Below are 27,841 nucleotides of genomic sequence, written 5' to 3'. Positions count from 1 at the left end.
ATTACTGACGAGATCTACTTCTAAATGTAGACTGGATATGTCACCATAACAGAAGAATTTGGAAATATATATATATATTACAAATGTAAGGATATATAATAACAATATTAGCCCAAGATATCAGAGTGGACATCTATTGTTTTTTGCCTGACCAGCATCCATTCATTCTTCTTTTGGCAAAAAGTTCCACAATTTTCTTTTCAGGAACTACCTCTAACGCTTCTCAATCCATACATTTTGGGTAGGTTGATTTCTCTACCCCCCACTTGTATTTTCAATTCCATTAAAATACTTTTAATGTTTTTTCAATGTATTTAAAGAACATGAGTATGGTCAAAGATGGATGTACATTTTTTAAAAAAACACGTAACAATTTAACATATTTCATACTCAAAACATTGTTAAACTACCTAGGAAGTTAACTAAACAGATGGGTGACCCTGAGAACCATCCCAGGTCATCAGCACATTACACTCCCCTGACCTTAGGCACAGTGATTGGGTTGGGTGTGGGCACAGAATAGAAGATGATCCACAATGACACTCCATCCCTGGGCATGAATTGTCACTATAAGAAAACAGATGCTCACTTCCCACTGGGATTACTAGCCACAGATAGAAGTTATCTTTATGGTAAGAGGTGCCATCACATAGAGACAGCCTCCCAAGGATGAAGCAACAGAGAAGATAACAGAACGGAGAGATGAAGGAAGAGACACATCATTTGAATTCCAACCGGAAGGAAACTTGGTCTTTGTACTTCTTTACTCATAAGCCAAAACACTTCCTTTGTTGCTTACCCCAGTTTGAGTTGGGTTTCTATCAGCTGCAATATGACTAATAGGGTCATCACCATCATCATCATCACCATAGTTTACTAACATATTGGTATAAAGCACTGAATTTTTTCATTGCTTAAATTCAACTAGATTCTCCTCCAAGCACAGTGCCATTAGTTGATACCAAAATGACGTAACATAATAATGTGACATGATGACATAAAGGACTGAAAGCACTTCAGAGGCACTTCATTCCTTCTTATAAATGTTATGTAAAGTGAGCAATGGCCACTTTCATTTTATAAAGAGGTTTAACTAGACTCATTCAGCAATCTAGGCAAGGGCTGGGAGAGTTGGTTGGGTTGTGAGCATGTGAGCTTTTAAACTGCTGTTAGCAATAGACAGAACAACCTTCCTATTCTGCCTCTTCCTGGCTGAAAAGATCAAGTTAAACTGCATAAACCTATTTTGGTTCATAATATAGATTTTTCTCTAATGTGGGGAAAGAGTCATTTTTCTCATACCACATGGAAAGGAGATGGTGAGCATCTTTTGTTTAATTCACTGATTGGGGAAAGACAACTAGGACATAGCTGCTTATAATCATCTTACACATAAAAGTTGTGGAATATATAAATAATCTTTGAGAAAGATTTTTAGATAAGGACATCAGCTGAAAAGTCATACATTCTCAGTTGTTCAATAAATGTACTCACCTCACTAGCCATTTCAGATGCTCGTTTTGCTCTTTGAATATCAAGAACTTCAGGATTAACTTCCATTCCTCTCCCTTTTATTTCATTTTCCAAATCTTTTTTATATTCCTTCTATGAGACAAGAATATTACAGTTTGAAATTTACTGGGAAGCTCTTTATCTTGTATACTGTTTCAGTAGATGCTTTCTAGAGACCACAGAAAGGAGAAACTATTTCTAGGAAAGAATAAATCAGATTCCTGAGCATTCATGCTCTTTATTTCCTACATAAAATTTTCCCTTTTAATCATGTTTACAGTGGCTTCCAATATTATCAGTCTTTTTTCCCTTTCATCCTTTCTTCCTACATACTTTGGTACCATATCAGTGCCATACTTTTAAAAAGATGTCTTCCCTTTAAATGGTAAGGAAGATCTTAGGAATACATGCTTCTTATTAATTGTTTGAAGTATTTCTTTGAAAACTGTCTATAAAATATGAATCACCAAAAGAACATAGTTGAAAACGAATGAAAAACTACAAAATCAAAAGGATTGATGTAGCCAAGATTTTTTAAAAGTTACCATTTTACTCAAAGATTCATAGAACCAAATAATTTCCTACAGATTGATAATATGTAGCTTGAATTTCACCTATTTTCATGTTATATTTTCAGTAGATCCAAATGACTTTAACGCGTATATAACTTGGGTTGTTTTTTGTGTGTGTTAATGTATTTCTTGTTTTCTTTCTAATTGTATTCTGAAAACAATAAATATCTCTTAATCCAATTCAACTAAGTTGCATTTATGACTAACTTGCCAGATGAAAGATGAGACTTCCTTTAATGATAAGAAATCCTGTTCCAGTTAATTCTAGGGTTCATTTCATGTTATTTTCTCTTTGGCCAGTATAATTAAATTAGCCGGTCCTCTGCTTAACTAATCCCCTATAAGACATTGCAGTGACCTGCATGTAATTTTGGAAAGAGCTCTGGTGTCAAATGACCTGGAGGAAAGTCCGAGTTCTTCCAATTATATGGTCATGTGACCTTCAAGAGCAGCTCCCGAAGTAACTGAGCATTGATTTCCACAAGGGCAAAATGAAAATAAAAATACTAGTTCTACCAATGATAAAGAGACATTGGGGGAATCAAGTGAAATGAAGTATAAAATGATACTTTGGACACTCTAATGACAACATAAATATAAAAACCATAATAAAGTAAAAAATGCAAAGACAATTTAAAGCTAAATACTTAGAAAGAGAAGTTCCATTTCATTAAGTCACTAAGAATCCCTTTTTAAAGTTATACATCTCTATAACTTAATTTAAAAAATTTTAATCACACTCTTCTGGGCCTTTTTTCTATCTTGAGGTCTACATGCTAAATCAGTAAATCTAAAAAGAGATTCTCTCAAAAAGAAAAGAGTGAAATAAAAAGGCAATGGTATTGTATTAAAATCATTTATGGATCTCAAAATAGAGCTCACGTTGTCACTTGTATGTACATGATGAAAAGAATCCCCCTTTAAAAATTCACATAAATGCTACGTATTTTTTTAAATGGAAGACAATTAATACCAGGAAGTTGCCAAGTGATTAGCCTCCAACTTCAAAATATTTTATAAGAATGAAAAGTGAGAAAAGGTAAGGTAGCAAGAGAAGTCTTCCATAAATTATGTGCCTATTTCAGCCCAACATATATTATAACAGTGCGTCACGTTAAATGTATAAAAGAAGTTAATGGTAAAGGCCAGTTGGCACTTGGTTGTTAAGAAGTTCATAGTGATGTGCAGAGTGACACATGCCTTCATAGTGCATACCTACATGTGCATACCTACATAGTGACGTCTATGTAGGTAATTATATTTATTTATGTCACTGGCTTAAGATATGTCTTTCAGGAATAATTTCTTCAGTTCAAAATTCAGGCTGAAATGGAGTTCTCAAACACTTCCCCTTAATGTAAAGAGAAACTATTTAAACAGAGAGTTGGAAGAGCTCCTAATTACTCTGCAGTCATTTAAAAGAAAGACAAAAAGAAAAAAAAGTTTTAAAGGGATGAACTATGAGCCTGGTATTGTTAATTGTTAGATTTGAGAACCTTAATGTTCATTAAATTTTTTTTAACTTTTTTATATTTTAAGTGTCTTTTTCCAGGACCCACCAGTTCCAAGTTGAATAATTGTTTCAATCTAGTTGTGGAGGGCGCAGCTCACACTGGCCCATGCGGGGATTGAACCAGCAACCCTGGTGTTACGAGCATCATGCTCTAACCAACTGAACTAACTGGCCGCCCCCAATGTTCAATAAATGTAATACACTAATTGTGAGCCAAATGCACCACTAAGTTTGTGGGGAAAATCCTGCTGAGAATAAAATAAAAAATGGACATGAGCTCCTGTGTTCTATATACTAAATATATCATTTTTTCCCTATTTAGAACACAAACTACCTATAAATAATGTACCATTTATCCAGACCTTCACACATGAGTACCTCATTTCTGGTGTCAAATGTCATGAGAATGCTGCAGGGAAGTTACAGAAAAAGCTGGTTCTAATATGAAAATTAAAAACCCTATTACTAAAGGTCAAAGTGAGGGAAAGAGTAATGGATTTATATCTAAAACTCACTGAGTTAGTAGAGAATTGTTAAGTAAATATTTCCAAGGTTATTTCTGTAGTTTTTAGTTTTCTTTTGCAGTATTTAATGGTAAACAGCAGAATCATACCTCCTTCAGAAGGTTAGTGATGTACTTTACATGTAAAAATTCTGGAGTCTTGTCTAAATCCAGTGATGACCTTCCTTTAATCTCCTTCTCAAAATCTTCTCTGTAAACTTTCTGTTAAATAAGACCAGAGCACTTTAAATTTAGAAAATATTAGTGACTTTAAAAAATATGTTAGAACAAGAGTCTCCTGAAACAAAATGGATGTTTTTCTTATATAATTCTACCACTTCAGTCTTCTTATCAACAGGAAAATAACTCCAATTTTGCCATGAATTTTAGAATTCTACCAACCAAAAGCAGAATCATCAAGTACCAACACTCTCTGGGAGAGCATTCGGAGTGAGGCTGTTTAACATCTTATGGACTGTTACTGTTTGACATCAGCCGATCTGAGGAGGAGAACCAATAAGGTTGGCTATTTGATTGGATCACCTGTCTGATTCACTCAAAAGGGAGTGGATCTATCCACTGGAAGAAAATCTGACAGCATGGAAGCCCACTTACACCTAAATAGCATTAATGTTCATTTCCTCACCATTCCTCTCACTGGCAGTGTTTTGTGAATTCAGGAAAGACCATTGCTAAAATGTTACAGAAGCTGAAGAGGAAGATTATCCTTGAAGGATTTAGCATTCAGAATATTTCTCTACCATCTTTGGAGTTTGATATGAACCAAGTCACATTGTGAAGAGACTCTTATCTTGAATCTCATAAATTTTTCTTTAGGTAAGAATTCACAACAAGCAATGAAAGACACTGACAGTGATTGTGGAGGGCCTACATCCACACCCCCAGCTACCCTTTTGACACTCTGCCACTCTTCGGCTATGATTCTCTAAATTCTACCATTTAAACTATGCATTTGAAAATCAGTAAAAACCCATGCTTTATGACTACAAAGACAGTCTCTCTAAATAACAAGAATGTCCATCCATGTGAAATTTTTACCAAACAAGAGCCCAGATTTTGCCAACTAAATATTTTATTCAAAGTATATGACAAAGATGATAAAAACAAATTTTGCATGGGATTATTATTAATGCAAAATGAAAAGCTATTGCCAGGTTCATTATACACTTATTACAGAGATAGGTGATTGTATAAAGAAATTCTACAAACCATGTGGGAGGATAAGAAAACAGACTGCCTCCCCACCTACATTTGTGTTACATATGGCTATTTAACAAATAGTCTGGGTATAGCCAGAGAAAAGGCCACAATGGATGGTCTGTAAATACTAAAGCTAACAAAGCTAATTAAAAGGTTGCATTGAAAACATTCTGAATTAAAGGAACTATAGACACTCCAAAGAACAACATTGAGAGGTTGTCCTCTTAGGTAAAACTAACTGAGATAATACAGTTAAAGGGCTGAATCTAAGGCATTTCCAGGCCAAAAATGACGCTTTAAAAAGTAAAATATAACTATGTATGTGTTTACTTATTTCAGATATTTCACTTCAAAAAGCCCTTCTCTGGAAAAAAAAATATTTTACTGAAGTCATTAAGAAAGGTTGATTAAGACTAAAACTTAGTCATATATAACTTAGAAAAAAAACTTTGAGTCTGTTTTTTGTTAGGACAGCTCTATTTGTGAAACAGAAGACAAAGAACTTTTCAAAGCCATATTTAGAGATTTCTAGAAAACACTGATTAAATGTACATCTGGCATTAAAAGAAAGTGAAAGAAGCAGAATTGCATATAACAAAAATAAGAGTGGCCTTTCATGAGATCATCAGTACTTACCTTTACCTTGCTGAGAAGCGCATGGTCAAGTTTACCAAGGAGTAAACACCATCTCTAAGCCAGATGGTTTGCTTTGTATCTACTTCATTGGTCCCGTATTTAAAGACATTTTTCACACCACCAAACTTTTGTCAAACTAAGATGTTTAGATATTTTATTTTTCTAGCATATATTTATATGCTAAATTATACAGAATAAATTACATAGTATAAATCTTTATAGTGTACATTTGGTCCAAAGATATTTTCTATTAAAAGATTTCTTCTTCCTCAAGCCCTGCTGAGCAGAAACATAATTGCTAAGCCAAAAAATCGAACAGCCAATGGCTGTAATTGAAGGGAAAAATGTCTCAGCCTCTGCAAAGGACAATTTCCCGCTAGTGACAATACAAGAAATCAGAATAGCAAAAATTGAAAGCCAATATTAACAAAATGTGCACACATGCCACACTGTAAGTGAATTCCACAGCATATAATAAATGCATACCTACAGTTTAAAGTTGACTTACACCTGTTGTCGCAACAGCCAACCGAAAGCAATTAATTAGTTCATCTGAATGATTTTTTTTTTTCAGTTGTCAACATTGAATTTTCCTTTTGTTCTCTGGAGCCATAACAATGGTAAAAGTCAAGTGCTAGCTATCAGACTGCAAAATCTGCACAAGGAAACTAGCTATGTAGAATGTATAGCATTTTTTCAGTGCTGAGGGCACCTTTAAAGTCCCTATCATCTGTACAGTGGAATTTGTACTTGGGGAACCTTTTCTCATTTGAGGGTCCATCCCCAGTGGAAACTCAATTGAGCATTTCATGTAAATAAAGACAACTTAGTCTACTTTGCCAATTCTTTGAAAAACGAATATATATGCATTTATATATATACACACATATATATGTATTTATGTACATAAATATGTATATATAAATATATACATATTTACACACACACACACACACACACATACAAAGGGCACCAAAAAATGTATACACATTTTAAGAAAGGAAAACTGCATTAAAATAGTAATACTCAATATATACCGATAACAAAGATGAATGCAAGTCACGTTTGACTTCTGCAATTACAGGAGGTGCTCAAAGTGGTTACCATTGGTGCCCAGACATTTCTGTATATACTGTTTGAGCAATATCGACCAAAGTGTCCACTTGTATACATTTATTTGGGGTGTGTGTGTGTGTGTGTGTGTGTGTGTGTTTGGGGGTGTTTAATTGGCTTAAGAAGATATAAGAATAAAAATATAAGTATTTATTTTCTCCTCTCTTTCTTAAAGAAGAAATTAAACAACTGAGATGTTCTAACAAGCCACAGATATGTCTAAGTGCCCTTTCCCTGAGAAGATAAATTACAGAATCTCAACAAATAGCACATACAACGTTTACAAAATTCCTATCAGAGTTTTACTGTCCAGAAGTTACCATTCCTCTTGTTTTGCTGTTGTTACTGGAGAATAGAAAAGATCTTGCCCACTGAGCATGCCTGAAGTGAAGCACTAAAACTGTAATCGGCTGACATTACCGTCGCTATTTCTGTCCCTTTGAAGTAATAACTTCGTTGTACCCAAAGAATTGGGATGTTGGCTGCAGACAAATCTTATGTGTCTGGTATCTGCCCCCAAAAAAGTAGAAAAAGAAAAAAGAACAGAAGAGATCTTACTGGGACAGAGTGAAACCAATGTGGGCAATATTTGTGACTTAACATTATCTTACATATAGAATAAAGTAGGTAAGTAGAAAAAAATTCTTAACTGATCTCATCTCTTGATATTTTGAAACTTTCACGTCACTGTTTACTGTGAGGGGTGGGTGTGGTAGAGGATCAATTAAATAAGCTAACAGAGAAAAGAAAAGCATTCATGATTTTGACCAGGTCCTAACACCTTGGCAGTTACTAGATACCTAATTTTAGGTAAGACAATTCATTTCAATGGATGCATTATTAATCTAGGAATAATGCTTACCTACCATCATTCCCTGAAGAGGATTAAATAAGCTGACAAACATAAAGCACTTAGTGTATTACTTAGCACAGAGTATTTAATAAACGTCAGTTCTATAGCCATTGAAAGAAAGGTAAAGAAAGGTAAATAAAGCAACCAGTTCTTCATTTTCTATTCATTTTTTTTCTACTCATCACAGTTTTTACATGGACACAACCTGAAAGTGTCAATTATAAAATCACAGAATGTGAGAGCTGAGAGAGACATTAAGAGCTCACCTGGCCTGATATATCCATATTTGCCAAATGGCAAAAACTAAGGACCAGAGGATCCCAGTGACCCAGACAAGGTGGCTGGGTCAAGAATGCAGATTACCTGGGTCTTCCCAGGCAGGGTCCTCTAAACCCCCTAAACATTCTGAACCACTTTCTGGTTTCTTGAAATGACAAAACATCAAATACGCGTTAAACATCTAATAACAAACCAAAGGGACTCACCCCACTCTGCATCTTCTGAGCCTCCTTTGAAGATTGATATGATGGTGTCTCAACAAATTCAAGCATCAATTTCCCCTTATTTTTCTCATATTCTTCTTTGTACTTAACCTTTATTGAAAACAGTATAAAAAGCATGTGATGCTCACGAGCCCTTATATAAATAAAGTAACATAAAGGAAATATGTCCAAAATTAATCATTCTACCATGTTTCCCCGAAAATAAGACCTAGCCGGACCATCAGCTCTAATGCATCTTTTGGAGCAAAAATTAATATAAGACCTGGTCTCATGTTAATATAACATCGGGTCTTATATAATATAAGACAGAATATAATATAATATAATATAATATAATATAATATAATATAATATAATATAATACAATATAATACCGGGTCTTACATTAATTTTTGCTCCAAAAGACACCTTAGAGCTGATGGTCCAGTTAGGTCTTATTTTCAGGGAAACACAGTATCTTCTAAAATCACATTTAGGTTGATCACTGGGTTCCCAGTGGTTAATGAATGGAACTAAAGTAAACAGGTTATAGGTTATGTATACAATTTTTAAGAAATAAAAATAACTTAGAACTACTAAATTATATATATATATATATATATATATATATATATAGAGAGAGAGAGAGAGAGAGAGAGAGAGAGAGAGAGAGACAGAGACAGAGACAGAGAGACAGAGAGACAGAGAGACAGAGACAGAGAGACAGAGAGAGACAGAGAGAGAGAGAGAGAGAGAACCCTGTGATAGCTTGGACTGTCTATGAGTAAATCATGAATGACAGGAAAAACACAGCTGTGATTCTCTACCTTACTGTCAAGGAGAGGACAATGTTCTCTAAAAATGCTGAATTTTTCCATCAACTTTGAGTAAAACACACACAGAACTTTTATGTACTTTGTTTCAGTTTCACTTGCATTATTTAATATCACACCACAAATTATTTATTCCAATTACAACCAATCCTTATCTTAATTCAGTGCATAAAATGCACTGAATATAACAAAACTAAAATAACAAAAACTAAATTATATGGAAGCTGTCAGAGTGATTGGCTTTTTTAGTTCTATACCTTTTCAAATTAAATTCATAGAAAACTTTTGATCATGATTCATTTCATTCAGAAATGTATTTTTATTAGTTTTTTTATGTTTAATAATTATGAAATTGTTTCTTAAGTTATATACAATAATGATTTTAATGATAATTAAATCCAAAAGAAAATATTCAATACTTAGAATTTTATGGTGGCAGAAAATGTATCAAATTTTTAAATTCCTATTTATAGGCATATTTTTGTTTCAGAGAAATATGATAGAATGACCAATGAAAATGTGTGAAGTATTAAAAATATAATGTATTAGAATAAAGTTTTGTGGGAAAAATGAAATGAAAGTAAGAATGCAAAAAGAAAAAACTGTACATTTCCAAACCTCAAAGAAGAGCTGGTTCATGTATTTTTTTTTTAATAAATGAGGATGGGTATTAAATCATTATGGAAACTATGTTCCACAGGATACATTTAAAAGAATGATATAGGGGTAGCCGGATGGCTCAGCTGGTTGGAGGGCAAGCTCTGAACAAAAGGGTTGCCAGTTCGATTCCCACATGGGCCAGTGAGCTGCGACCTCCCCAACTAGATTGAAGGGCAACGACTTGGAGCTGATGGACCCTGGAGAAACATAGTGTTCTCCAACATTCCCCACTAAAAATAAATAAATAAATAAATAAATAAATAAATAAATAAATAAATAAATAAATAAATAAATAAAAGAATGATATAAAATTTAACTTAATAGATGCTGGAATGACATCTTTTGCAACTACTGAAACTCAGAATAAAAAATATATAAATATCAACTTTAAAATGTGCAAGGAAGAAGTTTTTTTACATTTCTTTCAGGGAGTAAATAGAAGTTCACAGAAGCATTAACGTAGCATACACTGGTAAAACAGTTTTCCTGTTTTAACATCACTTATAATTGAACTGAGAATTTGATCAACTTTCTGCCTGGAAAATCAATTCGGCAGCTCAACATGTATGCTATAAAAGTACACAAATCAGTACACTACAAAAATTGAAATCACCATGAGATTTGATCATCTGATTCACGCATAATTAAATTGTGTGAAGTTCCTTATGTTATAAAATGTCTTTACATTGAAACATGGTTCAAACTTCCCCACTTCAATAAATACGGAGAGGGCAGAGTTTGAGGTTTGGGGGAGCAATGGCCCCTTTCTCAGGTGCAGCTGAGTGCCTTTTAGCAGCTGCACATCCTCAGTCAAGGGGCATGGCAGGAAGTGGTTCGAGGGTCCAGGCAGGGAGGGCGCCTACCTGACTCTGGAGCATGGTCGTGTCTTTGTGATGCTGGTGTTCCACAGCGTCCGCATCAAAATGATACAGTCCTTTGTTTTCCTCAAAAAGCTTTCTGTACTCTCGCTAAAACAGAGAACATGAAAATCAATTCAGAATAAAAGAGGCTGATTAGAGTACGAAGGACTTAGGTATGCAAACCGAAAAACCGCAAGCCAGCAGAGCTGTAAAGCAGCTATCCAGTCCCCATCCGCAGTCAGCTGATCGTGGGGGCTTCTGACACTGAGATAAAGTGACAGTGTAAGAGGGACCGGTTCTAGGTGGTCATTGTGAATAGCGTATGAAACAGTCAAGAGAAGCAGACGACAATTAGCTGTAAAGACAAGGTGAAAGACAGTCACGGCACTGGGGAGTGGCAATGGAAAAGCCAGTGACAGGACTAGAAGGAACCGGCAAGGTGGGCAAGATAGAGGCAATCTGTCCTGCCCTTATCCTGGAACAGGAATGTGTGTCATAGTGTCTACAAGAGAGGAAAGAACAGAGGAAAGGAAAGCTAGAGGCAGAGAGAAAGAAAGTTGTACACAAGGGCTCAGCCATGAGGAAGATTGGTGCTCATAAGGAAAATGAGAGAGTGAGAAATAATTCAACTGATTTTCCTCAAAGAAGGTAAGAGATGCCTATAAGAGGAATCTGGGTACAGATGGTTGAATTTTTAAGGTAAATAAATTATTAAATTAAGACTACTATGTAAACATACAGACAGAAAGTTAAATTTGGAAGAGACCAGAATAGATAAGGATGCCAAATATGGCAACTGTACCACGCTAAGTACAACAGGCAGCAGTAAGATGAAAATTACTTCCTAATTCCTGTCATTGGAGTTTGGACACTTACTTACTTTGCCCTATTTGGGAAAGACTTTTAGAGGTAAGTGGTAATTCTCAACGACTCAAGCCTGCAGCTAAAGTTGGTTGCTCGTTAGGCAATGAGGATTTCAGTGAAAATGGCAATTTTATGTAGAGTGGAAGCAGAGGTAAGCGGCATTTAAAAGAGAGTGGAAAAGTCCTGCCATAACAAAATTTGACATTGGGTGTTAGCAGGTGCTCCAGCAATCTGGGAGTGAAACAGGAAGGCCCAGTGCCAGGGTGGGAGAGATGGAAGGATACACGTGACAACTGCTGTTCCAGAGGGACACACCTCTGGTTGCAGAGGCACTTTCAGGCAACGAGGGCACCAAGATGTGTCCCCCAAAACTCTAACGAGAATAAAGTGAGGGACAAAAAGCCCCAGGACGCTCTTGAAAATTTCACACAGCACATCTTGACTGAAGAGAACAAGTTCTAAATCTTGGCTCCTCTGCTAATTAAAATAAAGTAAAATAAAAAATAATCTCAATATGCTTAGAGACTTTGTAATTTGATGAGAAGTTATTTTATAACATATGTTCATAAAATAATCATGTAACAAGCCCAAACATATTCCGGAATGAGTTAAAATCTAGAACTAATAAAGCCTAGGATATTATGTCTGGAATAATGGATATATACTGAGGAAAAGTCAATAGATATTGTCCCCAAGGCATGATCTATTTTAGTTACAGAGAATAGCAGAAACTCCTATTTTTTAAAAAATTAAAATAAAATAAAGAAAACCTACTTGAAGAGCTGCAAAAGAATTTTTAATGCTTGCTCTTCCTTATATAAGTCTCTGTTGCCTCCTAGTGGGAGTTTCTGACAGTAACACGATCCATATATTTTTAATTTATGCAAAGTTATAAAAGAAACTGAAAGCTACTAGAGCTCTGTTTTCCAGGAGAAAATGTTCCCTCAAAAATTTAATTTGTATGGCTGCACAAACTCATATGCACTAATTTCACTAGTGTTAAAATTTTTAAAATATGATTTATACCAAAGATATTTAGAGGTTTTTAAAAACAGCCATTTATAACAAATGGGCAAGTCATTTGGGCAGAATGTCTTTTTATTAAGTATTCTCTTAGTCAACTTTTAATAAAATTAAGTTGCCTTCATAATCAACAAAATTCCAATTCTCCTTACATTAAAAATTAAAAGAATGCAATTCTAATGTACAACCAATTTGAGCCAATGTGTTATCGTACAACTTTAATAAATAGGTACTTCAGAGTAACACATTTATAGAGTCTTAAACTTTCTCTCCCATGAAGGAATCATTAAATCACAATTTTTCAATGGTGCAAAAAAGTCTAATCTAGGCAAAAGCACCACCCAAACAAAGATTTAAACTTTATAAATGGTACATGAAATAAACGTAATATATGAGACTTTGCTGGGTTTTCTCTGTTGAAGAGATGCTGGAAACAATTTATATTAAACTATGATTCTTTTTGCCACTATTATAAACCAAAGGTCAATATTGTTGAAAAGAAATATTGCTTATGAGTGTCATGCATTCTTCCAGCTACCAAATTTTAAACTACCCCCATGATATTTTCACTGGCTTATTTACATATGAATCCTTGTGTCCTAAGGAAATTTAACCCAAGTATGGATGAGGAATAATCAAGGGCAAGATGCCAGCACAAAGATCAGAATAGATGCCAAAGACAGAACTTGAAGAAAGCAGCTCGAAGAATGGACACATACTGATTTTAGAAGCATACCTATGAGTCATGGAGGAAAACGTGAAATTGAAACATGAGCACTGGAACAGGGGGACAGCATGAATTAAGTGTCCTGGGACTAAGTCTAATTCTAGGCCTGACAGTTCTCTAACTTTCATTCTCTGCTCAACAGACTGGACAGTACGACGGGCTGCTTTTCTTCCAAGGACCAGTGATAAAAAGAGAGAAATAATTTAATTAATTAATTTAAAAATATCTGGGAGTATGAATTATTTACATGCATAATGCATGCAAGAAGGATGACAGCAGTGGTGGTGGTGGAGAAAGGAAGATTATAGCATAATGAACAGAAGTTTCAATACCTCAAAGCCAAGCATAGACATTTTTAAAGCTAAACTGAAGCTGCATCTCATTATTTCATTGGGAACCAGGTTTTGACTACAGGTTTTTAAATCCATGACTGTCTCCTGAAGACAACTCTTTTCACTTTTCCACATTCTTTGCCCAGCACACTTTTCCATCTGATCTGTACCTGGCCCAAAGCAGATATTCAATAAATTTGGATAGTTTTGAGTGAGTGAGTGAGTGAGTGAGTGAGTAATTAAAATAGTCATAGAAATAACTTGAGGTCAAATTAAGAGTTCGTCATCACCATGGAGCATTCTGAGATGTAAGAAACGGAGGCAGAGGTGAGCCAAGAGAGAGCCAGTGACATCGCTAAGTGTTTGAAACAGGGTTCAGGAGGTGAGTTCTGACGGAATGACCACTTGGGAAGCGTACCCTAGTATTTTTATCAGGACATGAAGAAATCACCCTCCTCTCCTGGTTGCATCAAAGAAAACATGGGAAACTTCACAAGACTAAATGTACTGTATCAACATAAAAGCCTTTAGGATTTATTTTTAGAGAAAATACATTTTTTTACGTTACTGAAGCCTATTAAGACCCACACACTTTTCTCTGGCCTGCAGAAAATGAAAGATGTCTGACTTAAGAGCCTGACCTTCACGGGGCTTCAGTCGAATACAGATGAAGAAAGGGGAAGAAGAAAGGCAGAAAGAATACTCGCCCAAACACTTTGAAGCGTAGGTGTTCAACAGGAAAGTTTGCATTCAAGAGATACTAAAGAACTAGCAACAAACAAACAAACAAGCAAACAAAACCCAACCCTTTGCAAAGCAACAGCTTTGGTGGGATGGAAGCCAGCTAACCACTACTTTTCAGCGAGGTAGTTATTCCAGGAGCAGCGACGCCTAGGCACGCCTAAGGAAGCAGGTGCGCTCAGCTCGCTTGTGAGCGCTACAGGCATACTGGCTCCAGGGAGCCCAGGGACATCTACAGCTGCCATCAAGCAACCCACTTACTCCGCTGAGCATTTTGCTGACTTTCAAAGCATGGTCAAAAAACAAGGTCGGGAGATCTGAAACTGGATCATGCATATTTTCAATGTCTTTCTTGTACTTCACCTATGAAAATAACATGGGACAAAATACCATCTAGAAGAAAATATTATGCTTCTGCATTATTGCTATTATCATGTTTAACACATGTTTAACACATCAAGAACTAGCTAATGGAAAATTGACAGATGAATTTGTAAGTAGCCACTAGATGGTGCTCATTTACTACTAAATGAGTAAAAAAAGTCATTTCTGGAGACCTGAAAATATTTTAATTAATTACTTTTATTGTTTATATATTCAAAAGGGTGATGTTAACAGAATCAAGTAATTTTAACAGAAATTCTGCTTTCAAAACCTAAAGGGAATAGTAACTTTATTCTTTAGAAATTACTATCGTATTTCAATTATGCCTTGGGGAAATTGTAGGGCTTTTAAGTATTTTCCATGCTATTGCCATATACACCTCTTTTTTTTTTTTTTACTAACTGCTTTGGAACTACAGTAATGTCAGTAATCATCATAATAAAATATTAATAATACAAAATATATTGAGCACTTACTATATGCCAAACACTTTTCTAAACATGTTATATGCAGCGTATTTAATCTCCCCGACCCCAGTAGGTAATTATTTTAAGAATCTCCATTTTACAGATGAGAAAATTGAGGCACAGAAAGATGGAGGTGTAATATTAAGAAAGGCAGCAGGCATTATGCTCTAGTTTCCCTTAAATATTAGGTTGGTGCAAAAGTAATTGCAATTTTTGCAATTATTTTTAACCTTTTAAATAGCAATTACTTTTTCACCAATCTAATATATTCTAACTCTATATGCTTTACATTTTTACCCACACAGAAAGAGAGAAAGAAAGAAAAAGAAAAGAAACGAGGGAGGAAAGGAGGGAAGAAATCATTTTGATATTCCAGTGGTCCTAAAAGACAGAAACACCCATTTCAGTTGCTGGTAACAAACAAAAGTTGGTTAACGAACATAAATAAAACAACACCTTCTATAAACACTAGTGAAAGTGAGATATACTAATCTGAGGGATATGACAGAAGTAGAAAGGTTTAAATGATCTAACAAAGCAACAATTCAACAATAATTAATACTTGTAAAGGTGTTATATATATCCTCTAACTATAGCAGAGTGATTAGTTTTGCTCCATGTTTCTGTTTTTCACTCTGACTAATTTTAATAAAAATTTAGGGCAACTTTTCCTGTAAATTAAAACTTGATTATTTTTTACAATATGAAATGAAAACAGATCTTGTGAAGGAGTTCACAGTATTTACATAATGGATAAAAAAGAAATTATAAGCCATTACAGATACAATTTCAGAAAATTTATTTATGATAAACTACAATATACCAGGCAGCAATTTACAATAAGCCTCATTTTGTGGGCATAATTACATGACCACTAATTTATGATAACTACACACTATTTTCTATACAACTGTAATATATTTTTACTCTTGATCAGATATAATAATTGTATTAGGAATAATTGTATTCCTACTTATCAACTAATTAGTAATCAGTAACCATTAATAGTAAATTACAATAATACATTTTTCTCAAAAAAGTTTCAGGAAAATATGCTTTAATGTTTTCAAGTAAAATTGCTCCGTAATTATGTGATTTTGTTTAAGTATCAATAATTACAACACAGCCAAGTCTGAGTAAACAACAATCAAAAGACAGTGAAAATAATTTTCTATGAATTACCAGTCATGAGACACAAAGTAACTTACATTACTCGCCAGCTCTGTGGCAAGCTGATTTTGCTTAAAAGACACACTTTCAAGGGGATTGTAATGATGTTTCTTATCCTTCATTTCATTATCAAATTTTTCTTTGTATTTAATCTGCCATGAAAGAAAAAAACAGGATAAATTAAATAGCACATCTTTAAATTAAATAGCTTATCTTCAAGCTTTCGAAATAACATTTGGTTTTTAATTAGATCAGATAAAAGCTACCTTAAAAACAAAATGATAGCAAAGTTTAAATTCCAGGTATTTGCCCCTGTATAAAGCTTAATTAGGTATAAATTTTTTTACTAAAAAAAAACCCTCTACTTGAACATTGATCATAAATGTAATTAGGCATGAACTCAAGTCCTATTAACAAGAATTATGCAGTAAAATCTCAGGACTTCTAAAAGATTTTTATTTAAATATATCTAACATATAATATTACATTAGTTTCAGGTGTACATCATAATTGTTCAACTTTTATATACCTAAAGAAGTGATCACCATACAAGTCCAGCAACCATCTGATGCTGTACCGTGCTATCACAATATTATTGACTATATCCCTCATGCTGTACATTACATCCCCATGACTTATTTGTTTTACACCTGGAAATTTGAACTCTTAATTGCCCTTTAGCTTTTTATCCCTTTTTAAATTTTTCAATTACAGTTGACATTCAATATTATTTTATATTAATTTCAGATATACAGCATTGTGGTTAGACATTTAAATAATTTAAAAAGTGATCCCCCTGACTAGTCTAATACCCACCTGGCACTACACATAGTTATTACCATTTTATTGACTATATTCTCTATGCTGTACTTTACATCCCCATACATATTTTGTAACTACCAATTTGTGTTTCTTAATCCATTCACCTAAAATCTCAGGATTTTTAAATGTCACTTTCCATTTCTGCATTACTATAATCTATGGTCAATTAGAAATTTAGACCAAAAATGCATTAAAGTTGCCACATTTAAAAAAGGGATCCTAAACCCCAGAATTTGAATATGAATTTTCCTGAGGTAATTATTCCAAATACAGGACATGGTTTGTACCACAGTTTTTCTCATCGTTTCCCATTTATTCAAAAATTCATTTGTAGGGACTACATTTTCTGAAATGTCCTGCGTCTAATCAATGTCGTTTTTTTCATTCCTCTGGTTTTACTCCCTATTTGTATTCAGCAGCAAAACTCTCTCATATTCACTCTAAATTTTTTTCTTAAGTAGTCTTAGGGCAACGAAAGAAAAGATTATCAAGTTATTCTGGAAAACTGTATTTTTCTCCATGGATAAATATGTGAATATATCTTGTGATAACTAACTGGAATATAAATACAAGTGCTTTACCAAAAACAAACAAAAAAACTACCTACTCAAATCTCAGACCCCCTTTGATTCCGGTAGCCGCGACAAGATGCGCAGACTTCAAAAGCAAAAGTAAGCTGTTTTGTTCTCTTATAATATTTTTATAATGTTATAATTCTTACAATATTTTGTTTTCTTACAATATTCTCTTATTGCACCGTTAGCCACACATCTTAAGGTTGTTCCTTAAAGACGTTTTTATTAAGAAGCAATTTATGGATGGCTATTTTAATTGAGTGTGTATTGGATGACGGTCTCTCTCGGGGACACACTCTGGAACCTACGGGCGACAGCTAGTGAAAATCTTGGTGGGAATACACTTGGAACATATTTCAAGATGGTTTATAGGAAACAGTTTTTGTTGCGGTTCCATCTGCTAATAATAATTTACTGATGTTCACATTGCCTTATAAATTCAAACAAAACCTCAATTATTCTAATTAATTGGTAAGACCACTCTAAAACAAGAAAAACTCTTTAAAAAAATATTATTTTGTGTCTTGAAATCAGGGACAATATCACCAATGGAGTAAACTGAGATCTCAGTCACTATTTTCCACAGTAGCTGGCACAAAGCAAAGGTTTTCCCCCACTTGATCCTCCCTAAACACACATTTCTATTGCTTACTTACTGTTTTTGCATCTTCTACACCCCTCTGCTATGGCACTTTTCACAGTATTTTAATCAGTGCTTTTGTCTCTAGGTTTTTAGTGCTTAAAGGGTATCGCTTAACAATGATGGTGGACTCTTTGAACTGACTTCCTTCCACTTGAATGGCAGTGCTGACTGTGCCAGCCGCACCAGCACTCTCCACTTACTGAGTAAAGCATTCTGACTGACAGCCACGGTACCCTGTACACTCTCAGCTGGTAGCTATTTAACTAATTGATCCTGTTATGGAATGTGGCCTCGCATCAGGCTTTGCCTCGGTGATTCACAGTCTCCAACCCCAGGCACCATGAGTGTCTCGGTTATGTACGTTATTAGTGTGGCAAATACAGGTTGCACGATCCTTGCGCACAGAGAGCCCAGCGTACTGTCTCTTGGCGCACCCGGTAGGTAGTCCCAAAGCAAGGACGCGTTGGTAAGACCAAGACGTAGGCCACACGTAGGGTGTTACTTGGAAATTCACCTGACAAATACTCATCTGTCATTAAACCCGGCACTTGCTCTTCCTGAGTAAAGGTGTATTTCTGAAAGGCAATAACCAATCCACGTTGAAATGATTCCTTCCTTCCTCTGTCCATTAAACATTGAACCTGTGTTGAATTCCTACCTGAGGCTGGGAATATGACCCAGCTGCACTCCGTCAAGACTGGAGTCAGTCATTTCTTGTAAAAGCAAATCTGATTGAATCACACTCACACTTAAAAATGGTTTAAAAGTAAGCTCCAGCACTTCTGCTGCCATGAGGTAGGTTGTTGTAGCTTCCTGAGAGTCAGAGTTTAACCCTAATCCTATTTATGCTAGTTGTACTTATTATAATTACATTTATTTTAATATTTCAAACACTGGTAAATTTACTGGTAAAAGAATTATTATTTCCATGAAAATGATGTTATTTCTATGAGAGACTTAATGAAGGCAATTCCCTAGAAAGAAATTGTTGTCAAATTAAGGGTAGTCAAGACAACCAGAGAAGTCAGGGGCAGAGGGTATAAATAATCTAGAAGGTTCTAGAACTCAGAGCAACAATATCTTTAACAAAATGTCTTTCAAAATGCAAATCACAGACAATTCAGTGTGTGCATGGTTTGCAAGAAAAACAACACAAAACGCCAAACCAAAGATTTGATTTAGTAAAGAAAAGACTTGTCACTACATCAAAAAGTTGGTGAATAAATGAACACAGGTGTGTTTTGTGTTAAAATAGCTTTGTAATAGATTTTGATAAGAACTTTATCTTTGAAGATTTCTACCATTGTTATGCATTAGGCTATACACCTTAAACTTTGAATTTTAAAAAGCTGTCTAACTTTTCCAGGTTATTTCTGTAGCGTGAGATTAATTATTTAAAGTACACCTGTCATTCATATCCTTCTAATGAATATAATAATAGGCAACGTGTTGTGAATTTTTTCTTATTCCTACCCTGCAGTAAGTAACTGTATGATTTGATTCAAAAGTGCTAAGGCAAAATAATGCAAGAATTTCCCTCATTAGGTAAACACAAAGTAAAATAACTACATTATGTTAAAAAAAAATACATTTACCAGACACTGACACCCACCTGTTTCTTACCTATTTCTGTAAGATTTGCACATACGTGAACTAAGAAAATAGCCGAATGGTTTAAACGGCTCCCATCACTCACCTTCTGACTGGCTCACTCGTGAACCACACATACGAGCACACCCACCATTCTATCTTATCTTCAACCCACAGTTCACACATCTGAGTGTGTACCTCTTTCATGCACACTCTCATCTCCTAAGGGATCAAGGCAATACTTTCCTCTGATTATAACTGGTGACTCAACCATGAACAAAGGATCTCCCTTCCAGTTTTAAGACCATTTGAGACAGAGAGGGGTGCTGGGTAACTCTGCCATGACTTTAAGACACTGTTATTTCTCATACCTAAATCAATGATTTTGGAAACAAACGAAAAGCACTTACACCTATTTGTTTACATTATGAATATCATACTAACTGTCCTGATTATCTACCAATTTTTTAAAAAAATATAGGATAGGTATATAGAACCAAATCATAAACGTTTTATAAAGAATTTAACAGATTTAGCAGGGCTTCCAGAGGCGCATACCTGGAGAAAATACTGGCGCTGCTAACTACAATGGCATAACTTACACTAGTTTCTCAGAACTGCATCTGGACAAAGCAGTGTTTCAGCAGTCCGAAGCTGGACTTTTAAACCCAGGAGTTCAAAGCTTTCACCCCGAGGGGTGTCGGGCTTCATGACATCATCTATAGCTCACAAAGAGCCAAAAAAGGCAGGAATAAAGCAGACCCTGAATGAAAGCTTTTCATCATAGCCATAGAAACAAATGTTAGGAAAGAAATGGAAAATTTGAGTATATTTTCCAAAAATAAGTATACCTTAATTATCAGTGAAAATGAAAAGCAAACAACACAATGCCACATATCTATAGGCATCAATTCCTTCCAGTTTGGGATAAAACGGTACTCAACACTGTCAATTCAGAAAGTATAAACAGATTTTTATGTAGAACTTGCCATAAAATTAATACTACTTTTGCATGTGAATGTTAGACAAAATATCTCTGCCCTCGTTTTCATAACAAAGTAATATGTGTCTGACTTTGCACCAAATATGGATGATCTAGAGAAATTTAATTGGTCTACATATATTTATTGAAAGCCAAATACATGCCATCCATTCTACAATGGTGGGTTATATGCATATAAATCCTGTCCCCATGGAGCCTGCTATGTGGTGAGTGAAGTAGATATTTAAAACACACATATATATATGTATGACGATTAAAAATTGTGTCAAGAACTATAAAGAAAAAGAACAAAGAGAGTCATACAATTTATATTAGCAAGGCAACGACATTTAAACCAATACTTGGATGTAAGAAGGTTGGTGGAGAGAGTACTTGCCAGGAAAGATGAGACATTCTCCAAACCAACGACTATCCCTTACAATTAAAAACAACACTTATTACTAAATTTAGCAGCAATCTAAAATGTAATTTTCTTATCAATATAGCAAATGTAATTTTTAGAACAAATACTAACTATAAATATTAAAATCTTCCTTGATATTATAAAACTAAAGAATTCTATTCATCACATAGACAAATTCTAATACATTAAGATGATACATGAAATGAATATATTAACAAATTAACTGCTCTTCGAAGAAGTTTTGGAAGTGATGACTTTGTTACTGCACTTACATTTGAAATACTTGTAAATATACCAATCTTTTTATGTTGTCATATGAGATTTATTTCTTTTTACTGATTTTCTTTTACTAATTATTTGACCATAATTTTCTGTCCTTCTGTTAAGTTTTTAAAAAGGCAACTTTACCACTATGGGAGCAAAGCTACTGTACATAGGAAGGGTTTGGTATGTGTCTGCTTTACCTTTTCTGGGTTCAATCCCACAGAGCTCAATTTACAGGTCAAGTGGGAGAATTCTGCTCACTCACTTTCTCATTCTCATCTTTTCATCGGGCAGGTCTTATCAGTCCGTGCAGTGAGCACGGCCTTGTCACCACCTTCTCTCTCTCAATCCCCTCTGGCGCTATCTTGCTTTTTCCTTCCTGTATCCTGCCTCTGTTCCCCTGCTTATTGCATTGCTAACTCACTTCCCCTTTCTGTATTTATTTGTGGGCCTTGAGGGCGCTTGTAGTCACAGTCTGCCATTAGTTTAAAGCAAGAGAATACGTGATCTTCAACGTTGTCAATGAAAATAAGAACTATCCCTTCTGCCCCTGTTTCACCTGAAAAGACAAAGGAACATCCTGAGTTCATTCCAGAAGTCCTATATATTCATCTCCCCAGTGTTCCCCTTTTCTGATGAGTTTATACACCAGACCAGTGAGAATGTCATGAAAAAGTAAAGATGATAGTTCTAACTTGCAAATTACCACCTACTTAACTTTCTGATCATTCAGTTGCTAATGATTTGAGGTTTTTTTTTTTTACTCTACCTAAAAACCCACGTGGGAGTCAAATGGTACGATTTTTGGTGACTGAATTTGAAATGTGAAAATAAAAGCTCAAATACCAAAACTTTTTCTAAGGATTCTCAAATAAGATTTGTAAAGGAGGGAGCTAAGACCCGCATCTAAGAGCCAGTGCTACTATTCCTGCTTCATTCTATATGTGAATTCATGTCAAAAGGTAAAGTGGAACACTATTCTGCAGAGCTACTATAAAATTATTCCTAGGAAATTATGTAGCGTTTCTTTGGCCCAGACAGCATTTTCAGGGCTTTACTCACAGTAATTCATTTAACCCTCACAACAACCAAACCGAAGTAGTACTGTCGTCATCCCCATTTTACCAATGGGGAAAGTGCAGGTGGAGAAATTACACGATTTGTCACAGGGCACTCAGCTAGCAAGCAGCAGCACCAGGAGTTTAACTCCAGCAGTCTGGCTCTCAAGCCCATTTTCTTAGCTACTCAACCAAACCGTACTACTTTTCTAGAATCTGCTGCTTCTCCTATACAATTGAGGGGGAAAAACTTTGCCTCCAGAAAAGGCTGAAATTGTAAGAAGTCAGGTAGCTATGCTGGAACTCTAAAGCAATACCAGAAGGGCTCCCAAGTATGTGCCAATACACCCCGCCTCTTCGACAGGCATTGCGTGGATTGAGAAGAGATTGGAGTCACAGCCCTTCTTGGCCCTTGAGAATGTCACCCAGATAGGCCCCTAATTTCTTAGCGCATTAGGAGCCTCCTGAGTTACAAAGTTGTTTTGTTAGTGAAAGTGACTTATAAACTGTGAAACCATTAATAAAAGGCAAAACAATTCATGTAAAACAATTAGATTTAGGCATCTCTCCTTCACCCCTTCTCTTTACCTCATTTTCACCGCCACAACCAGCAAGTCTTTTCAGGTTCTGGTCACTTTATGAGTGGATTATCACAGTAACATTACCAGCTGGCCTCTGGGATTTTTGCCTCTTGTGAGTGAGCCTTTCCTGCACAGTGTTGCCACCTTAACCTTCCTTAAAAGTATTTTCTTCATAGTGCTTGTAAAATTTTCTTACCTTCAAGTAGAGGCTACTTGAGAGACAACAGTGGTGAGAAGTAATACTGATGAGTCCTTTCCTAAACTCAACTCTAAAAGGCTCCCGGTTATTACATTCCAAAATCACTTTCCTTTTTACCTTTTCTTTTATAGAACACATTATTCCTACGAGGCTCTGTAAGTAGGGCCTATCCTCCAAATGAATTCAACACTGACCCTTTAACTATCTATCACACAGCTTCTCAACTCCTCCCAAATTCCCATGCATGTTTATGACCCTCATCTCCTTGCCAGGTCATCTGCATCTGTCAGAACTCTCTCCTCTGTCATGCATGATCCCAACCTTTATTTGGGGTTCTTCCCCAAAGCAGACCTTTCTCTCCCTTTAAATCCCACTTAGCTCAAATCTACAGCCTACACGCACCTTTCTAATTACACCACCCCTGCTGATGTGTCCTCCACACTCACAGGATGCGATAGGTGTAAGTAACATTTTGTTTTCACTTTTTTTGGCATTTCCCTTTCTACAAATAAACTTGAGCATCTTTTTCAACGTTTATCAGCTATTTATATTTGCTCTTCTGTGAATTGTCACCTCCTTTGCTCATTTTTCTATGGGGCAGTTACTCTTTTTCTTTTCAATATGAAAGAAGTTTTGTATATCCTAGATATTAAAATGTTCTCATCATATGTGTTACAAATATTCTTCCGAATAGTTTAAGACCACTGATCTTTTTATATTTTAAAAAACTATCCTTAGACACTTCCTTCTCCATATAAACTCTTATTTAATTTAATTCAAATATTTAATATTATTCAACATTTTTAAAAGCCTGTTTGGAATCTAATAGGAATTACATGAAATTTTGAAAAGTAATTTGGGAAGAATTAACATGTTTATGATATTGAGGATTGAGACTCCCGAGATCATAGTAGGTCTTTTTATTTGTTCAGATATTATTTTATGTTCTTCAGTGAGATTTTATAGCTTTCCTCAGTAACAGCTCTCCGTTCTGAAATGTAATTAAGACTTTTGCAACTTGAAGAGTGGATATTTTCAAAGTTGAAAACACTACAAATCTATGAAACTTACTGTTTTATATCATTATGTTAACTTTGCAAATGATGCATTTTTCCATTGAAAGAATTTAAAATTTTTACACAGTAAAGCACACCTAACTATTCTTTTATAGCTTCTACATCTCTGGTCTTATTTAAAAACAACTCTGTTAACTCTGTTTGGTATATATAATCTCATGGATTTTCTTTTTACGATTTTAAAATTATCTTATTGTTTACATTCACATATTTAATCCATCTGGAATTCGTTTTTTATATGGTTTAAGATTCAGGTCCAATTTTATTTTTATCCTGATGGATGGCCAGTTATGTCAGCACCATTTATTAGCGAATCCAACTTTTTCCCACTGACTTGAACCAACACTTTTATCATATATTAAATTCTTATACATAATGGAATCTATTTCAGGATTCCTTATTCCATCCTACTGATTATTTTATCTCTTACTACACCAATTCCATATTGATTTAATTCCAGTGGTTTTATATTATGTTATGGTAACTCATAACCTAAGTTTTCTTTCACTGGTCTTCATTTTTGTACTTTTAAAGGCTATTCTCAGGCATTTCCTTTCCATTCAAACTCTAAGATCATCTTATCCATATTTTTTTTAAAAACCCTGTTGGAGTCTAATTGAAATTGCATGACATTTATATATTAATTTAGGGAGAACCGAAATTTTTATCTATTGAGACTTTCAACCAAAAACATGGTATGTCTTGGTACTTTTTCAAATCTTTTTTTAGGTTCTTCAATAACAAGTCAAAGTTTTTTCATTTTCATCATTCTTTTTTAGTTCACGATTAAACTAAAGCATTTATAAATGAAGAAATTAATATTTGATTACTAAGCTAAAATGTGTGTGTGTGTGTGTGTGTGTGTGTGTGTGTAGACAGACAGATACATAGAAATCTAATTATCTGGTATTTCCACTGCTAAATTCTAGAAGTCCTGGGAAATGTGATAATATAGCTAAACTCATCAGAATAAGTTAGATTGGAGTCGAGAGAAAAGAAAACTTTGTTTTATGCTTAAATTGGACTTATTATTTTCCCTTACTGGAATTTATAATTGCAATCCTATTTGAAATGGTTTCAGAAACATTATCTTTGCATGTTGTTGCAATTAAAGATACTATCTAAAATGAAATATTTTCCCGTGCTACTAGAAACAAAATCTCTGAATAAAATAATTGTGAAATCATCACTGGAGTCTTACTTGACTGGAAAGTTTAGAAGCTTCCACAGCATGTTCAAAATCTGGTCTTCCAATTACAGCAGGCTCTTTATTCCTTAGTCCTTGCCCTTTCTTGTACTCTGCCTAAAATGAATAAATAAGAGAATGTTGAATATTTCTCTTCCCAAGGAAGAATTTAGCTAAAACAAAATATAAAAGACCCTCAGTCCATAAAAAATACTCCTTACAACTCACCAAATACTGAAATGCTGACGGCTACAGAATTGATTTTATAGTATGGTTATTTAAATAAATGTAACTTTTCTGTAGTAAAATAACTACTAATTTTGAGTCATGTATCCAGTCATCATCTTCACTGTGTTTATATATAAACACTGAAAAAAATTAGAGGAAATTTCTGGATAATTGAGACCCCGCATTCTGCATACAGATAGCTCGTACAGCTTTGTTTGGTCTCAGGAACTGATTTAACCCTGTTAGATTAACACACCGTTGAATTCAGGAAATAATTATTGATTTTTAAGGTGATGACAACTTATGTTATTCAAATATTTGGTTCGAGTTAAGTCATCATTTTTAACCAGGGTTTTAGGTATGGTCCCGTAAAATGGTATTAGCCAGGGAGGATATCGTAGAGAAAGTAAGACACAGCCATGATGAGCAAGAAATACACAAGAGTCAATGTGGGCAGAAGAGAGTCTGCACAATTAACAGCAATAAGATAAGAACAAGACCCAGAGAAGTTATGTGGGACAGGGTGAGGTAAGAAATACTATGGGACCAGACGACTGACAACCTTGACTGTCAAGCTGAGGCATTTAACTGTTGTCTTATATCAAACAGTACTTACTGCTCTAAGCTATGATAATACTTGCCATAAGTCAAGTCAAGTTTGGGCAGCTTTCACATAAACCCGAACAATTTACATAGTCCAATAATTTACGTAGTTAAAAAACTGAGATGTCATTAATTCAGACTGATAAATTTCACTCATTAAATTAACCATTAAACCACCAAAGCCATGCTTCATCTCCTGCAAAGATAAGAAATCATTTCTGCTCAAGATAAGAAAGAGAGATTACATTGCTTATGATCTTGGAGATCTGAGTCGCCATCTTGATGTCTGGTCTGTCAAGCTTCGCACTATACACGTGAGTGTCCTGCACATCTTTTCTGTAAGAAATCTGAACAAAGAGACAGTTTTGATTAAAAAAAATAAGTTAGTAATTCCATATAGCTACTATCCTTAATGTCCATAACATTATTTATCCTTGTCTTAATCACCTTAAAAAGACTACTGACCATAAGCTGGGTTTTTTTCATTGTTTATATGCAACAGTTTATTTGGATAGATATATTCTTTTTTTACTATACCTATGCTTTACTAACATTATTACATGTGAAATGAATTTATACAACTTAAGAAATATGAGCGCAAGACCTGAGCACAAAACCAATCTTATAGGATTTTACATATACCACCCTCCTAGGCATGTCACTATAAGTAGGTATGTGCATATTCACATACAGAATATCCTCATCAAGGGCTGTAACTGGCCCATCCCACAGACGCTACCCCCAGTGGATGCAGGATAAGCCCCAGCACATGAAGACAGAAAATCACTTCTAGGGCTGAGGGTGTGTGCGGCTCTAGAACTCTCCAGCTTTCACCTGCCCCATCACACCCTTCTCTCTCTTTTCTGACTGGATTCTTCTCTGAAGAGTCCATGCCCATCTCTGCGGGTCCTAGTCACAGGTACTGATAGTTTTATTAGCTGGTATATGTATTGCAATGACTTGATCTTCCCAAAATAAAAGCAATTACATTAAGGAATATTCATGCTCCCAATGTGGAGAATGACACAATCAAAGTGTGGAAAATAAAGATTTAAAAAGAAAACTACATAGAAATGTTGCCACATGTACGTCAGATGACAGTGGTCATTGATATTAACTCGATTGACAAATGGGGGGAGAGACCC

General features: G+C 34.9%; 1 protein-coding gene across 1 annotated transcript in view; it reads right to left on the bottom strand.

Moving 5' to 3' along the window:
• The window catches only part of NEBL (nebulette), a 105,984-nt gene that overhangs the window by 55,726 nt on the left and 22,417 nt on the right, over positions 1–27,841 (bottom strand). The window contains exons 6-13 of the mRNA XM_081059900.1: positions 26,942–27,043; positions 25,881–25,982; positions 16,504–16,617; positions 14,706–14,807; positions 10,761–10,865; positions 8,408–8,515; positions 4,211–4,321; positions 1,495–1,605 (exon numbers count right to left, since the gene is read on the bottom strand). Coding sequence (XP_080916026.1) covers positions 1,495–1,605; positions 4,211–4,321; positions 8,408–8,515; positions 10,761–10,865; positions 14,706–14,807; positions 16,504–16,617; positions 25,881–25,982; positions 26,942–27,043 — 855 coding nt within the window. The remainder of the gene's footprint in view (positions 1–1,494; positions 1,606–4,210; positions 4,322–8,407; positions 8,516–10,760; positions 10,866–14,705; positions 14,808–16,503; positions 16,618–25,880; positions 25,983–26,941; positions 27,044–27,841) is intronic.

This window comes from Rhinolophus hipposideros (genome assembly GCF_964194185.1).
Source record: "Rhinolophus hipposideros genome assembly, chromosome: 1".
NCBI lineage: Eukaryota > Metazoa > Chordata > Mammalia > Chiroptera > Rhinolophidae > Rhinolophus > Rhinolophus hipposideros.
This window is presented reverse-complemented; position numbering and strand designations above follow the sequence as displayed.